The sequence below is a fragment of the Sturnus vulgaris genome, chromosome 1, assembly GCF_052056855.1.
Source record: "Sturnus vulgaris isolate bStuVul1 chromosome 1, bStuVul1.hap1, whole genome shotgun sequence".
In the NCBI taxonomy this organism is placed as follows: Eukaryota; Metazoa; Chordata; class Aves; order Passeriformes; family Sturnidae; genus Sturnus; species Sturnus vulgaris.
Window position 1 is genome coordinate 130,815,340 of NC_142243.1, and position 18,155 is coordinate 130,833,494.

Here is an 18,155-nt window from a genome sequence, read left to right on the forward strand (position 1 = left end):
TTGTCTAGCCCTTAAGTCTAGACTACCAACTTATGAGGTCATGAGAAACAACCCTCCTTCCAGCTAATCACACAGGAAAAAAACCCAACCAAACAAAACTTGATCACCCAATCATTTTGAAATTGCTATTTATGCTTTATGAAAATATATATTTGTGCTTGTGAATATCATATTTTTAAATTCTTGTTGCTATTACACCATGGAGTCTGCAGATTTCTAGTTAGCAGTACAGTAATTCTTCATGACCACAGTAGTCCTTTCTGGTAGGAAAGATAAAGAAGGAATGGCTCTCACAATATTCAACATAAACACAACAAACTTTACACAGGAAAAACTGGGAGTATATAATTCAATCCAATGAAAATTTAATTAAGGAATATTAAGCAAGGCAATATCAAATTATATGCACTGGATACAGAACATTAACACAGAGACATGACAGAATTTTCAATTCTAAAAATAAAATATATCTTTAAAGAAAATAAAAGAGATCACTTAGCATATACCAATAGAATCAAAGACATTAAAAACAAAACTAAAGCTATGTCTTTGGAAATTTAAGAGAGATTAATATCGGAGTTAATTTTACATTCAACCCATAACCACACTTAAGTTATTGTTTTGATTTTTAAAAAAAATTTAATTGCCTTGTTAAATGTAGACTTTAATTGCAACACATCTATTTTATATCAGACCATAAAAATCCTAAATAACATATTTTAAAGAAATTGTCCCTTCTTTACCTCTGTAGGGACTGGTGACAACATTATTTTGAGATCAATTTGTAATATTTATCATAAGAAAGGGTGTTTTCAGGACCTCAGATTTTGAGGGAAATTTTCTGTATTAAAACTGATATACTGAGAAGCAATCAATTCATCCAGTTACATGAGTTTGGACACATGTAAATAATCTCATTAAAGGTCTGCATTTCTTAATATTTTCATAGTCTGGAATAATTTTGCATTAATTTTCTTTATGCATTTTTAAAACATTTTTTTAGCAATTTAAAATTACTATTCCAGATGAGTGCAAATTTGAATATAAGCTGTGGACAGTGAGGAACAAAGTAAGAGCATCCTCAAACTCTTTGGATGTTTTACTCACACAGAGACTCTGGCATAACAAGCGGTGAAGTCCAGACTAATGAACTCTTTGGGGAGGTGATATGGACAGGAGGACCTCAAAGGTGTTCTAAACCAAAAAGCTTGTGCTGTCTGATGAGAACACGACCTACCATATATCTTCTGGATGCCCTGTAAATCGTCATTAGGTAGTTTGAAGTTGTCAGTTTCCATATATTGGTAAAATGGAGCCATGATTGCAGTGGGGTCATTAGAGTGCTCCAAGCCCAGAGCATGTCCGAGTTCATGCACCGCAACTAGAAAGAGATCGTTTCCTGTGAAGAGAGAAAGGAAAAAGACCTTTGAATCCACAAAGCCTGTAAAAAAAAATAACACACGGAAGACTCTGCACTTGCAAGATGTTTTTACTGCATTTGAGTTTCACAAAGTAATGAGTAGTAATTAATGGATCACGAGGATATCAAGGATAATGTGACAGAAAAGGCAGATTTCTCCTGTTTCTTTTCTCTAACAAGAAAACTATTATGCTATAATATATAATCTTACAGTCATCATAAATATAAACCTTTTAAATTGATACACATGGTAACTGTAGGGTTCAAGTGTCATAGCTCGTGTCTAGGCTTTTGTGTAATTTATGACTGGATGTTGCCATGAACCCAACTAAAAATGCTTTAATCAAGACATAGTTCCAATAGGAAAATATCTTGGCTTTGTTTGGTAAACTTCACAAACTGAAGACTACCTATTTAGGACAAACCCCACAGAGCACTTAGTCATCCAAACACTTGTAATCAGACCCCTACTGATTATATGTAGATGTTGTCCATTTCTTAATCACTGTAACTGAAATCCTAAAGAAGAAAATAGATGTCCTAATATATCCCACTGTGTAATTCCTTGAAATAACTGTAGTTTTTTATTTAAGTATTAGAGCTTTTTTAGTTTTTGTAGGACTAAAGAAAAAACCCCAAAACCATGCACTCATGCTATAGACCAGTTTAATGTTTTTGTTATATTCTCTTCTCAAAAGTATCTTTAAATTCTTTATTACTGAACATTAGACACAACTGGAAGATTTGGCAGTAGAATTATGGCACTCTTCTGAAGCAAACACAAATCAAAGCCAATGGAATCTTTTCCAAAAATAAAAGTTTCAGAGCTGGACTTCTATGGTACTAATTTTGTCTATTTTTGCTCATCTAAGATTTCGTTCTGCATATATTTCTATGAGCCTTTCATACAGATTCTGTTGTACTTAATCTGTCACAAAATGAGACTTTGGAAAAGTGTTTTGGATCAGGAGAAAGATTCCAGTTTTCTGAATAGGGTCACATCCAGAATGTGGCTCATTTCACCATCTAGAGATGGGAAGAGCTATCCTCCAGAAGTGTGATCCTGTCCCGCTGACAAGAGAAGCACTCCAGATCAGCAGCTTGTGCTGGCCATCTAATGTTTAAATGCTGAACTCATGTGAAGCTGGTGTCACCTATAGCAAGTAGTTTCTTGTTGAAAGAGAAGTATAAATAATAAAAGGCCTGTGCTTTGGCCTATTAGTCATATATTGGTTGTGAATACAAAAAAAAATGTTCAACTTTAGCACTTAAACTATATTCTGTAGATTCTTTGGGGATGGACAGTTATTTTCCACTGCTGGAACTTGATCTGGAAGTACTTTTAAAATGTCAGTAGTAATAATATTAAGTTGTATCAGCAACAAAATTACATGTATATACATTACAGAACTTTGAGGACATAGTTGACAGTATTTCAATTTTTCAAGCATTTCCTCTTGTTGACACAAAAAAAATAAACTTCATCCAAAGTACATATGAAAGAGGAAACACTAGATGCCTTCATAATGTATGAAGCCATGCTGATGTCTGTAAAATAAATTTTTGAATGAAATCATGAAAACAGACACAAGTAAAACTATATGCTTAGTTCACAAAGTCTTCTCATAACTTCTGATTTTTAATTTGAAAATATGACAACTAAATGGTCTTGATCTTTTATTCAATATAACTGTGCAAAAAAATAACATCTTTCAAAAATTAATGTGACATAATGTGCTTTCAGAAATGAGAAGTTTATCCTATCATTTATAATTATGTGGTTTCCAGATAAAATGTTTTCTGACAATATTTTTCTTAGATGCAGCTCTTTTTATAGTAAAGCAGAATCTCAATGTGCTGTTTCAATAGGTTTGATAAGCCCAACTGTCCTCGTGACAAATGCTCCTGATATCTGAAGCTGGCCTTCTATATGCAGACAAAGATGATCTTGACATCATCTCATATGAATAATGCACAGCCTCCGTAGCTAACATCAGCATAGGAAGTGATGCACAGAAGGAACTTTGTAAAGGTTTTCATTCTGCACTTATAATGGAATAATTAATGCAGTTTTAAATAATCATAGGTTTAAGATGGAAAGACAGAAGAGCATGTACTACAGCTTTCAGACTATGATGAAAAGTCTCATATTATTTTTCAATTCTTTTCTGAGTTTTGTGAAAGTTCTAAACTAGGTTTATTAGAATGCAAAATTTCTTTCCCTGGTATTAACTTGAATAATTAACCAGCAACCTCCTTTTGCTTTTCAGACCTTCTGAAAACAAATTTCCCTCTTATGCCCATGCTTTCCACATTCTAATTAAGAATATTATCTCTTCTATTAAAAAATGCAATAACAAGTTGGCCACATTATTAACTGAATTATTTCAATATAGTTTTGAATTAAGAGTATTTATTCTACCATTATCAGTAGATGAAACAGTTTTCTACATGTTTTACCTCTACTGTTTGAGGCAAGAAGCCTGGGAAGTTAACTAGTTATAATTTCTAAAATGTCAAGAAACCACAGTTAATCAACAGTCTTGGAAGAGTCTACTACTTCTATTTGTGCCAGTTATGCAATACATGAAGCATCAACACATCCTTTGGTTCTCAGCCCTTATTGAGTCCCCTTACAGATTTCCAGCAATTCCTACATTTTGTTCCATGTTGATCCGAAAGACGTGAAATACATAGCAACAGGGAAACAAATCAAACTGCCTTTCAGCTACTGGCATATCTTCCTTCCAGAATCACAGATAATGAGCATATAGTAGAGCATTTCTACAGTAGTAGTAAGTGACAGTGGGACCATGTCAGACAACAGATATTATGCAGTGGCTGGCTGTTTCTCCTTTTGTCTTTTCGATAGGGGACATTACGTAAAGAGAAAACAAAACAAAACAAAACAAAAAACCCAACCAACCAAAAACCCCCAAACATTACATTCAGTGTCTGACTGCCCCTCTGGATTTAGTCTTTATTTCCACCTGACGCAATGCAACTTGTAGCCATCAGGGGAGCCATTAAGTGTGGCAAAGGCAGAACAGCCCTTGAGCAAATGAATAAGGGGGAAGGGAGAAGGTCGCAGGAAAGAGCTGGGAGAATAATATTCTTGCCTGGGGTGACAATGATTTAACAGGGAACATATTTTCTACTTGTAGCCAAATAGCCCCATTATTCATAACAATTTCCATCAAGAGTCATGATTGTCTCCAGGGCATCCTGAATTTAAACTGACCCAAATAACTTAGTGAGTGCAATTGAAACTCAGGTTTAAACCAGCCCAAGGTGAGCTGTCTGAGTCTAGTACAGGTAGGGCCTTATTACTACCTTAGTTTCCATCCTTTTTGCTTTGCATACGATTAGATTTCTCTAATTAGGTAATGATTATTCAGTGTCTCTTTGCTTTAGGGAGCTGACTTGCCCTGAGTACCTCAATGTTACTGCAGAAAGCTCCTGAGAGTGCAGAAAGACAACCTTCTGTAAGTCTTGCTCTTTCTCACAAAGCTGCAGAGAAATGTATTTGTGACTACAAGGTCGATGGTAGCACACCTTCAATTCCTTGGTCAGTACTCAGAATAAGTTGAAGAAGTGTAAAAATAAGTGAGCAATCCTATTCGCTCAGGCTGACTTTGTTATCCTAATGATATTGGGGAGTTTTTACATTTTCAGTTGCCACCACTGAAGGAGAGAGTCACAAATCATTCTATATTTCAGTATACATTATCCAAGTAGGACATATTTCAGTCCACATGGAAAAATGAAGCACCACCTAACAAGTCACAACAGAGTTAATAGCATATGACTACAGTGATTTTTAAAGCAAAGAGTTGCTACTGAAGGATATACAATGGTGAATATTCTTTGTGATAGTCTAAGTTACATCTTGTTGTATATCCATAAGTAGTAGAAAAATACTGGAAAATATATTTCATGAGTCCAAAACTTGTGCATCTCTATTCTTGTGTTTCCGATTAGCATGGAGGTTTGGAATAGAATGGCTGTATGCTTAAAAAGTTTGTGATTGTTTTTCTTATTTCATCTCAAGTTTGATTTCACAGGGGAAGAAAAAAAAAGATACTATGTGTAAAGAACTAAGATAAAATTATTATTTTTATACTGCCACTTTTCTCTGAGGCTATAAACTATTTTAGGCACTAAATCTGCCTGACTTTACAAACACTGCCCAAACTCCAGAATATAAATATGTTTTAATATATCAAATATTCAACAGCCAGCAGTGTGGAGCATATTGTATGGGGAAGCCTTTCCCTATAGCTAATATATACACTATTTTTCACATCTACAGATAAACAAAGCTAATATGTTTGTCTACAGCAAGTTATTAAGAAAACCTGGTTCTGAAGATATTAATTTCCATTTTAAATGGTATACGAGTTCAATTTATGAAAGCAATAACTTAATGGTTTAACATGTGACCTCAATTATGAAGACTTGCATCCCAAGGAAAAGAAAAAGAAACCTTAGAAACTGAATTTCAACTTACAAACAAACTGTAAAATACAAAAATATTTTATACATAGACACTCGTTCTTCCAAAGACTATTTATTTCATTTTTCATGATGTAGATAAATGTTTTCTAATTAAATTCATATCAAACTGAAATTTAAATCTACACAAGACTTTTTATAGTCCTATTACCAACAAGACAGTATCTCAAAGGCAAACTTAATTAATCAGAAATATTGCACACACACAAAATACCCATCATTTTCTGTTTGATGTATGCAGAATTTGCATTTTCATTCTTCTGTTCATTTGTACTACTTGATGCATCCAAACAGATGAAATGCTACAAACTATAGAGTAAGAGTCTTATTCTACATAGAATACAAAAAGGAAAAAAAGAAAAAAAAAAAAAGTTTTATTTTTGTTATTATTATCCTTTCCAGACAGGACAGAATTTTGAAGATGCTGTTTCAAAAGTCAGTCATAAAAGAAGATTCTTTCTTTCTGACCTTATTACAATACAGCAGAACTTAGCATATACATTATGTACTTACATAAGCACCATATATGTACATATATCCTATATTGAGAGTATACATGGACCTAAATGTAAATCATAGGAATACTCTTACCCAAATAAAGGTGTTACATTTTCCAGTCTAAGAAATCATATATAGTTCCTTGACATTATCTCAGACATCTGCTATTGGCACTAAGATTTGGTAGCTTGGTGTTTATTTGGAAAGATAATTTTGCTAAAAGATGGATGGAGCACCTTTGAAAAATGAAGAACAAAACTAATGTTTTGTAATTTTAAATAAAAACGTATCATATAGAGCATATTCACTTTCTTCTAGAACTTGGCCTATTTATTTTTACACACTGTATTTTAAACAATCATTTTTCAACAATATATCTATATATTTAGGCTTTTTCAATGTGACAAAATACAGTGACATAAAAAGTCTTCTTTCACTCTATTAATACATAAAATGCATAATAAACTCCTTTCCAGTAGGCTTAGTGAGATATATATATATATGTATATGTGTACATACATATATATGGAGACAGAATGGGAGGTACAGACAGTTTGTTACATACAAAGTCTGTACTAATTACAGTGTCTGTAAGTTAGAATACCTACACCCATATGTGTATATTTTTGAAAAACTATTCTATTTTAAAAAGATTAACAGATTACTGGAAAATTTAAGATTGCTTGCTTGAAATTTGACAAGGCTACGTTACTACAGAGCATGGCTGTCTTCAGGTGACTGATGAGATATGATGAGAACATTTGAGTTTAGCGGCCTGTGAGTCCATCCTGGCAGTGCTTTACTCTTTCTGCATATTTTGGGCATAATTTAGAAGAAGTCAGGAGCCCACCTTCTTTTATAACTCATATCAGCCTGTACTTTAGAAGGCAAAGACATGCAAAAGACAAGAATTTCTGACTTACTACTTAGATCTGTTACAACCACATTCTACAACATTTAGTAAATTGCTTGAAATGGGTGGAATTAATTACTTTATGTATTCTTAAATTCCTTTCTATAAAAAGCTTGGATATAAGAATATTTCCACTTTTTCTCACAGTTTAAATCACTAGGAGTGAAAAAATTTGCAAACCATTCTGACAAGTGAATCAATACCAACTTCCCCAAAGAGAGACAAGCGCAGCAGCTAGAGATGATCCTAGGGGAGGTAGAAAAGACATGAGAGCTTGCTTCAGTGTGATGGTATGTGTTCCTTCTGAAAATATAATGTTTATGGCTTTATTTTATACTTTGAGGCAACCCTGCTGTGACAGGAAACCTAGCAAACTAAAACTCCCACATTTATGTTGAATCTCTAGCTGCTGGGATTAATTTCTTCATCACTCAGGTCCACTACTTAATTTGCATAGTATTCTCATTTTCATTCTACTAGTAATAAAGCCATATTGATTAACAGAATGAAAAAAAGTATATTCATGGTTGTGTTTATACAATAACTATCTTAAATAAATTCAAATTTGAGTGGAATTTTGCATTTTGCTAGAAAAGGTCTTCTTATTACAAATGCTGCAAATACTGTAACAGCCTTACTTATTATACTCTTTCCTGTCTTTGTTTATGTTTTTATTTTTAGAGGGAAAAATAAGCTAGAGAAGTACTTAAACTTGCTTTCTGAAGGCAGTGAAAATGAACACATGCTGGGATTGAAGATTTGGATATGTACATGAGAAGAGCATGCATGACACAATTCTCAGCTATCCTCCATGGTCTCGTCCCTGGGGGTCACTCATGTGAACGGAATGTACATCTTTCTACCCCACCTAAGTGGCACTTAGGGTGAGAATAAATGCAAGAGAACCTTAATTGTGCACGAAGCTGTACTAAAATTGAACCCTTGTTTTGCAAAAATAAAAAGCCTCTAAGCCACTCAGCCAAAGTGCAGATTTCTTAACACCGTGGCTTCTTTTTGTTTAATTTGTATTCATTTACCCCTATGTTCTGTGCGTCCTCCTCTGAAGAAATATTTGTAAATGCTAAGAGGAAGGTCAAAGTCATAGTGTAAATATTCACAATAGATGTAATCTGTCATGGGGCAGAAATCACAGAAGCATAGAATGGTTTAGGTTGGAAGGGACCTTGGAGACCATTCAGTTCCAACTCTCCTGCCAGGAGCAGAGACACCTTCCAGAGACCATCACAGAGCCCCATCCAGCCTGGCCTTAAACACTTCCAGGGATGGGGAATCCACAGCTCCTCTGGGCAACCTGTTCTAGCATCTCACCACCTCCTAGAAATCTGAAAGAGTCCTAAAGATCACTGAATCCCCACAACAGAATGCACACAGAATTTAATTTATGTGTAAATCTTGTGTTGGCTAATTTTTCGTTTGATAAATTTTTTACCCTGTACCAGTAAACTACTGAGAGTAATTATAATATCCTCTAAATTAGCTCACATTAAACCCACCAAAACCAGGTTATTGTTAGTGTACCATTTTCTCTTAACACGGACACAAGATTTTGAGAGTTTTAAAACAGTGACATAGAGGTATTTATAGATAAAGTTTTTATATGAACAATTCTTTCTTCATTGTTACTTTGCTTTTTTTATTTCACATTAAGAAAAAAAAAAAGTCGAGATGGATTTGTCCATGGTTTGGGTCTTTTTCATTAAACCAGTGACAAAAAGAAGTGGGAATTTTGAATCCTAATTGGCAAAGTGATTAGAAGAAAAAAATCATTAAAAGTTCTCTGATCTGAAAAGCAGACAAGTTTTCTAAGAAGTCTGCAGACTTCAAAGGGAAACCTGATCCAAGTGTGCACCATATTTTAAATTGAGACAACTTCAAACTGGGGATTGTGTATACAGAGAAAATGACAGAAAGACAAATCTGCTACTTAGGTCTTACTTTGTTAAAATTTACTCATATGAAATGCTCTGATCTATTGGAGAATCTGCTGCTAAGATCCTAGGATTCTATATCCATACAGCTCTATGATCCTCTAGCTAGAGGGACCACTGTAAGCCTCTCTAGAACTCGGGGTCATTTCACACTAGTGACTCTTGGCACTTGGTGGCATGGAGATGACTGAGCCCTTGCCATGGAGGGGCAGCCCCCAGGATAACAGATTGGAGGGGCAGCCCCCAGGATGACAGATTGGAGGGGGCAGAGCAAAGGATGCTGGAGAGGACAAGATGGTCAGGCAGCCAAGCCATGCTCCTGGGCCTCCCAGCAGAAGGAAGACTATACAAGAATTTCCTTAGAGAGGAAGATGAAGGCAGGAGTTCGTTGCCTCTGGCAAAGTCCAGAAGAGATTTTACATGAGAGTGAAGGCCAGGGAAGAAGTCAGTCCTAGCATTTCCCCTTCTCTGAATTAGAAGCTCAGCATGACCCCAGCCTGGGGCAACAGCAGTTGGCCCCAGCAGGAAGAAGGGAGGTTCCATGTTTGATGGCTCTCAGACCAGAGCTTCCCACTGGGAAAGCAGAGATCTGAACATAGAGTCACTGGGGCCACAATTTCCCACAGGTGCTGTGCCACATCCCACACTCAGGGAGGTTGGGTCCACATCTCTGCACTTCTGCAAGCCACTACAGCCAGCCCTGCCAGTGTTACAAGTGGTCATTAAAAACAAAAAACAGCTGAGGAGTTGATAATCTGTTGATTATATATGTATTTTAGTTGCTAATTCCTCCTGAAGCTCAGGCCCTACTACTTTTGCTGCTTCTGCTAGCACTGCTAGTTGGAGCACAGCTAATATTAATTCCATGTCACTACTGGATCTTCAGCATCCTGAATACTCAGTGGTAATCCCATTTCCTCATCCTAACATAGTATCCATTTCTAAGCTGCATCACAAGAAAGGTGCTCTGTATGATTCTTAGAAATGGGAGACTAAAAGTATGTTTACACATTACCATACTACCAGCTATGCATTCTAAATTTCAGACGTGCAACCCACTTGTGAATTACTGTATTCAGACCAACAAGAGTGTTTGTCTTACCATAAGGAGAGGGGCAGGGAACAGCCTATGCCTGCAACTGCCCTTTCTGCCTGCTATACTGAACTGCTCCCAAAACAGTCATCTCTGGGGCTGAGACAGATTTCTTTTGACCCCAGTTGGTGTTGCTATTGTGAAGTTCTTATCACTACAGACTGAAATGTCACTTACCATTAAAACCTGAAATGGCACTAGTGGAAGTTATCTAGCTACTCAACACTGTAAGACAAATGTTTCTACCTGCACCTCTCACAGCAAGAGATGACAAACAGGTATTTCAGAACATGATTCATCTAGTTTGTTTTAGACACCTACTTCAGGATGCAACAAACCTTACCCAGGAAGGCAATATATCTCTCCTATAACTCTAAAGGGACTCCATGAGATTAACTCAGATTTAAACATCAACATATGGTCAGATTAATTCCACCCCCTCAAGTCTTCTGGCTTTTGACTTAGGTCTTTTCTTTTAAGTCACTGGCAAAACATTAATTATAGAAATAGAGGATCCGGACTTAAGTGATATCTGTACAAACCCAGGAAGTACTTAGCATAGGCTGACTTGAAAGAGAGATTTTAAACTTAAAAAAAACCCCAAAACAACCAAACAAAAATATTTCGCACAAAAGTGTTGCTCTTTTAACTTTTATTTTTTTAACCTTTATTTATTTTTCTGCTTTCATCTTTTTTCACAACTTAATGTTTTAGCTGAATATGTTTCCAGCTATTGGTGTTACCTGTTCAGCACTTTTGGGAATCCAAACAGTTAGGAAGAAGTCTAAATATAGATTAAAATCATTTTAGTCTCAAGAACATATGTTTTTAGCATTTTGTACTGAAGAATTGTCAGAAAAAATCACAGATTAGACTTGAGAACACTAATGTAGAAAATCTTTCATTATTTAATTATATACTATTCTTAAATTTCAGATATAGTGTTATCTTATTTTTTGGATTATCTACATCTCTCTAATTTTTCAATATCCATTACATTTCTGCTTAATAAATAAATATGCAATCAAATATGCAATTACTGTAAAATTCTGGTCTCGTTCTCTCAGGAAACCATGACAACATCCATATTAATTGGCAACATGATTTTTCAGAATCTGTATGCCCCTAAAAAGGCAGGAGAAATGAGATGGTAACGCAGTAATAATATTCATAGAGCATCTTTGGTATTTCCTAAATCTGCTATCTTGAAGAAGAAGTCTCCATTAAGTGGCCCTAGCAACAAACAGAGACTTGAGGTACCCTGGATCACATGGGAGTTGGAATGCTAAGCCTGATGCCTGCTTTAAATGAGTGAAATGTCACTTTCTGTCTAAAGGGAGAATTTTAGGTTCATAGATAATGCCTCTTTCCTAAATTACCGCTACTAGGAGACCAGACTGAAAAGAAAAAAAATTTCAAGCCATTCATTCATTAGCTGATTTTTTAGTTGTAAACTTTGTTTCGACCTATTTGCAATAATAAAGGGAATTTTCTCTCTGATTTTTTTTTATTTTTTTTTATTTTGAACTCAACATGTTTGAGATACAGCTTTTCACAAGTTCTCCATAGCAAATAATCTTTCAAGAACCTAACACTCAGTCTCTGGTGTGAAATCTCATAGCTCATAAGGCAGTTCCTCTATTATTAGCACTACTATTAGTTTGTATCATGCATTTTAAAGAAATATTGCCTGTTAGGCTGATGGTAAACACTTATAAAATACCTAGAGGATAAGAATAAAAAGCAATGGAACATGAGTTTTTTATTTCCTTTTTTCCCCATTCTCTAAAACTTTCTGAAACATGTAAGAATTATATGAAGTTCTCTCAGATTCAGTACTCCAAATCTGCTAAGCTTCTTTCTAAAAGGAGGAAAAAATAAGGTAGGAGTATTTATTTGTTTGTTTGTTTTTTGTATATGTAGTGATAGAGGGTATTTGTGTGTGAGGTTGTAGGGTCATAGAAACAAGCTGGCCTACATTTTATATTTGGATTCATTTAAAATAAATCTATTTGCCTGAACAAAAATGGTTTCCCAATGGTCTTTTCTCATATACTTCAGGGGAAAATGAGAAAGACAATAAGAGAAAATGAATCAAAAACTCCAACACTGTTAGTTTCAACTTATTAGCCACTTCAACAAACATTTTTCAAGCAAATTTCACATTTTTCAACTATATTTCCCCATGTAAACTTGGTTCTCCTAATATACTAATATATTCAGTTCTCCTAATATATATTAGGGTCTGATTAAATGAATCCATTTGCGTAGATAAACTTGACTTTATTGGTGCATAAACAGTCATTTAAGACAACAACATCTTTAAAATTAAAAAAAAAAAAAAAGGCAGGTTTTTTTTCCCCCAGTGATTGTAGGTGCAAATGCTGCCAAAATTGTCTGCAAGGACCCATGCTGCCTTTCAGCTAGATGTTTCCTTGGCAGCAAAGTCGATGTAACAGACAATGTGAACTTTCCTCATTTATTTCCATGCAAAGTCAGCCAGATCCGCTTTAACACTTTTCATTAGCAGTTTAAGATAGGCTGGCTGATTGCAAACTGAGGCAGATGGCAAATGCAAGCAAGCAAGTTCTGCTGGCCCTGGTATGTGGCAAATAACCTCCAGTGGCAGTTTGAATGGATAGCTGAGTTTGCAGCTTCCCTAACTGCTCCACAAAGGATTGCAATGATCTGTGTTTACCCACTCCACGATGGAAGCAATATGCAATTTGGTGACTCGAGCTGTGCTGCCTTTCTGGTTTGTAACCTGCATCAGGACTGTCTCTGGCAATTAAGCTACATTTTAAAATATCACCTTGCTTCCACAGACATGAAAAGCATGATGTAAGATGTGCATCTAAGTCCACAATCCCATTGCTTTAAGAATATCACAAAGTCAATTCTCTTAAGATATTTCCCAGCCCCTCTTTCATTTTGCAGAATAGGGCATATAGAAATGCTAAGCCAAGAAGGAAGCTGAGACTAGGATATTACACACTGAGAGTCCCTGGGATGTATTAAAAACATCTAGTCAAACATACATCTAGAACATGGGGCTGGATTCATCCACAAGACTGCTTTCACTGACTGCCAGTTTTAAACAGATTTCCCTTTTAACAACATGCAAATGAACTGCTTTCCTCAAAGCCAAAAGAGTGTTCCATGAAAGCAAAATCCACCCCAAAAATTACAAAAATGAGGTCAGTACTTTGCCAACAGTTAACATTTTCCATCATCTGGCTTCCAGCCAGTAGATGGGGTCCAGGAGACAGGTCCTCTTCTATCTGCATAGTCCCATGTCCAGTGACTGAGTCCTCACAAGCAGCCAGGCCCATTTATTATTTTTTTAATAGTTTCCCATCTCTTCAACAGCTGAAAGGGATCTTTCTGATCTCCAGTGCAGCTTTGCATATCATGATAGTATTTTCAAGGATACATTTTATTCATCAGACAGTGGATATCTGAGAGTTAAGATTTTAGGTACGATCGTGGATTGACTTCATATGGGATAGGTGCACATCAGCAAGTAAATCCAAGAAGGTTTGGAAAGTTTGAGGACAGAGGATGTTCTATCAGCACAAAATGCACTTACTGATAAGGGAAAGACTGGTTTCTTTTTAAATACTGAAAACGCTGTGGTTTAGTGACAGAAAGTATTATTTGTGTTAATTGATTCCTGAATTAAATTGGATTTCAGGGAAAATGATGACATTAAAGGAGTCAATTGTTATTCAATACGCCTGCAACTTGCAAAGCTCTTTGAAATATTATCCTGGCATCTTCATCATTTGTGTAATATTATAAATGCAATAGTTCGGGTTTGTCATCTTTTATAATATTGCTAATTCCCTCATTTTGTACTCAAACAGTTTCAATTTAAAATGGAAGTTGTATTTCCTTAACCTTATAATTATATATAAACAATGCTGTAATTCAACAGTCTTAGTCTCTTTATCCTGCAAACAAGATATGACAGAGGCCCATAAAATATGAATGGTAAAGATAAAATTATTAGAAAATTACTTCCATACAATACGAGCATCCATCTGTCTTAAAAAATCAGAAAAAAAGTAGTATTTCACATCAGCTTAAACTACAGGACATATTGTCACAGGATGTTGTGGATACCAAATGCTTATGTGAGTTCAAAGAGATTACACCGATTAATGAAAGGAAATCCCTCATAGGCTACTAAACACAAAAATATGGCCTGTGCCTCAGAAATTCAATGAGCCACAGATTACTGGAAGCTAAGAGGGAATATGCTGGGGTTTTTCTGCCATATGTTTACCCTGCTCGTATTCTCTTCTTTAGGTATCTGTTAATAGCTATTAACTGGAGATAGGATATTTTATAGGATAACCTTTGATCTGAACCCACTTTTGCAATTCTCTGTTTACAAAGCAAATACACAAGCACTATAAAATAAAAAATTCAAACAAGATATTAATCTTTTACATAGTTATCCTAGTGCAGAACTAGAAAATAAGCATGTGACAACTGGAAGGTCACACTGCTTGGTTACAGATCAAATTTGATGTTGATAATTGCTTATTAAAAACATACATAATCAATTAAGAGCACTATGCTTTATGAAATTAAAGCCATGTTAACATTGTAATACAGAGCTTCCTTTGATCTGAAATGCTTGGCTTCCTTTATACCAAGCCACAGCACGAGCACTGTTCAAGACACAGAGCTCCCTTAGGAGATGGTTTTCACAACTCCGCCGGTTCACATTTCCAACAGCATATATCTCCTGCACTGTGTCAACCACACTGGCAGCCAAAAGAAATTTACTACAAGTTGATCTATGCAGTTCAGAGATCAGGATTTTCATAAATTTTTCTTGGCTGCCAGCACAGTGCCCACAGCAGAATCTACGCACTAACTTGAGGACAAGTACATTGCACAAGACACTGTATTTGCATCAGGTCCAAGAAGCTTTTACTTGGCAATCTACAAATAGCATGGTACAAAGTGACAGGTTTCTTTGTTTGTTTTCTTGTTATTGCCTCCAAACTTGAATAATTTTTTGAATGCTGTAGAGTTAACAAAAATTAAACAAAACTGAATTCTTGAATTTTGTTTTCCCAAAGACGGAGTTTTATGCATACACAAGTTACAAATACCCCATATGTATGTAAGTACTCTGCCCTAACATTCTCCTTATATGTCACTGTACACTAAAACCATCTACTACTTCTGTAAGGGAGTTCCACTTGTTATTATTTATCATATGCTCTTTGATGGAAGACCTATTTTCTGCAGAATTTCAGTATGGTACAGTATCTACCCTGGTAAATTTGTTACAGAGGTAAAAAAGAACATATTTTAGTTTGACTTCTATCTCTCTTGCTGATATGAAGATAACAGTATCAAATTACCACTACTGATCTACTGTGTTTATCTACACTTAGTTTTTGCCAAATATTTTTTGCTGCTGGAAGACACAGTTCTGTGGTCACATTTTATCCAGTAATTGGTACATTACATATCATGTCTAATGTGCTTGAAAACTAAGCTCCCAAGAAATCCTTGTTTTCCCCAAGCACTTCTAAATCATGCCATTTTTAAAAAGCTGCACTTGTGCAAGTAGGTCAATCTTAAATTAATCTAGTTAAAAGTAGTGCACTCTCAATTTAAACTGGTTTAACACTCCCTTAAATGGGTTTAGATGCATTCAGTAACTTCCCAGAAAAAAATAACAGCTTTAAAAAAGGTTTAAACTAACTTAAGTACATGTAGACAGACAAATGTGAAATCGATTTTGATAAACCAGTGCAATAAGGCTAAAAAGATGTTCCTTTCAGTTTCAGTACAGAAACACAGGACATAAGACATGATTTTTCTTCAAGCTACTAGAAAATTTACGAAGACAGTAGCTATCCCAGATGCTCACTAGCAGTGACTTTGAATTTCATCACAGTCTATTTGAAATATTTGAAATATTGCCATTGAAGAAAATACTTTGAAAAAGGTTTTTGTCAAAAGTTTTGACAGTACAATATCTCCAAATTATTGCCACTTCTAGGAAGAAGTCATTGTCCTTTTCTGGATTTAGATACATCATTCATTGTCCATAAATTTTTAATTTAAAAACAATGAGAGTATATATCACCTAAATGGACTGGAGTCATGGGAACAAGGAAATCTCTTCCCAGTCTCAAGACTGGTATATTAAGGTTTCTTCCTCTTTCTTTTTTCTTGTCTTTTTTTTTGTTTGGTGTTTGGGTTGTTGTGTTTTTTTGTTGTTGCTGTTGTTGGTTTTTTTTTTTGTTGTTTTGTTTTGTTTTGGGTTTTTTTTGTTTTGTTTTGTTTGGGGGGGGTGGTTTTGTTTTTTTTTTTCCATTTCCAGTTCTTAAGTTCAAAAGAAAATAAGAATTTAATCTTTTTCTTAAAAGTGCTGATTTTTCAGATATCTACTTATGCAACATGATTTCTATCTCCTGCTTATTCCTTTACCTTTTTACATCTTTAAGTCTATGCATTGTGAAACATTTTCCTGTAAAATCCTATCTATTTTGATTTGCTGTTCCTGAACAGTGTTTTTTCTTCTGCTGCTGTATCTGCCAAGCACTACCAGAATAACCTGAGCTTTAATTGAGACTGCCTAGGAGAAGAAGATACTTTCTAAGGTGCATGAAGAAACCATCCTGTCCCAAATAATTAAAAAAGCTAAGGCTCTTATCTCACCTGAAGTCTAGATTGGCAGATCATAAAGGAAATGGGAGTCTACTGTAAGTAAAAACAGACTACTCCCACGGGAACTTGAAAAGCAGCTGTGCTAAAAGGGAAACTAGAAGATGAGAGCTGACTGAAGGAAAACTACAGTCCAATACACACACTTTGCATAAAGTATTGAAAGAATAGCATTCCCTTTCCTTATTAAAAAAAAGGCAGAAAAGGAAAAAAAAGAAAAAAGTGCATAATATTTTATCCTCCAGTATCTCTCTCATTCCCTGGCAAAAGAAATCCTGTCCCTGCTTCCAATGCTTCCCTGTGATGGTTAATCTATTGTCCTTCTTACTGGCAATATTTCTAGGATCACCTGCAGCACCATGAATGGAAATTCAGAGAAAAGACCACCAGAGCTCAGCTGGAGTTAAGGTACCAGCTGTACTCCGCTTACAGGGTATTATGAAAGCAAAGAAATATATCCTTGCAGAAAGCCTGCAAGTGTAAAATTGTATGACAGGAGGTTTTTTCCTGAGCGACAGGTCCATTAGTCTTTACTCCTACAAAAGCCTCATTCATTCATTCATTCTTCAGGATGAGGGAGGAGTCAAAGCACAGACCTCTTTGCAGAACATGATTGATAAGACAACATAGCATTGAAGTGAGAACAAAGGAACGCAGCAATGCACTGTGCAGATGATGTATTTCTATTGCAACTGTCCTTGGAGTCTAGAGTATTATTAATGCAAAGAAAAATACAAGAAAATCAAACATGATATGAAAAAAACCCCAACAAAACACCAAATCAAACAAAAACCTGAAGTATGAAAACACTGCAATTAAGTAGTCAGAATAAATAGCTATAGTAATCAACTATACTCAGAATACTGATTCTGTATATGATTCCTTATTTGGAAAGAAAATTACTTAAAAAAACCCCAACAGTTTATGACAGCATTTCATTAAGTTGCCTCTCTTTTCTGAGATAGATGGCACATAAACTGTTTTCATTAGAACAGTACAAGGTGAAGAATGAGGCTAGGACTTTTCCAAAGGACCTTATTTTTGCATTCTTACTGCTAAGTAAACAAG

The 18,155-nt window shown here is 35.3% G+C and overlaps 1 protein-coding gene across 1 annotated transcript in view; it reads right to left on the reverse strand.

The window, feature by feature from the left end:
* The window catches only part of MMP16 (matrix metallopeptidase 16), a 172,663-nt gene that overhangs the window by 52,290 nt on the left and 102,218 nt on the right, over positions 1 to 18,155 (reverse strand). The window contains exon 5 of the mRNA XM_014870751.2: positions 1,238 to 1,399. Coding sequence (XP_014726237.1) covers positions 1,238 to 1,399 — 162 coding nt within the window. The remainder of the gene's footprint in view (positions 1 to 1,237; positions 1,400 to 18,155) is intronic.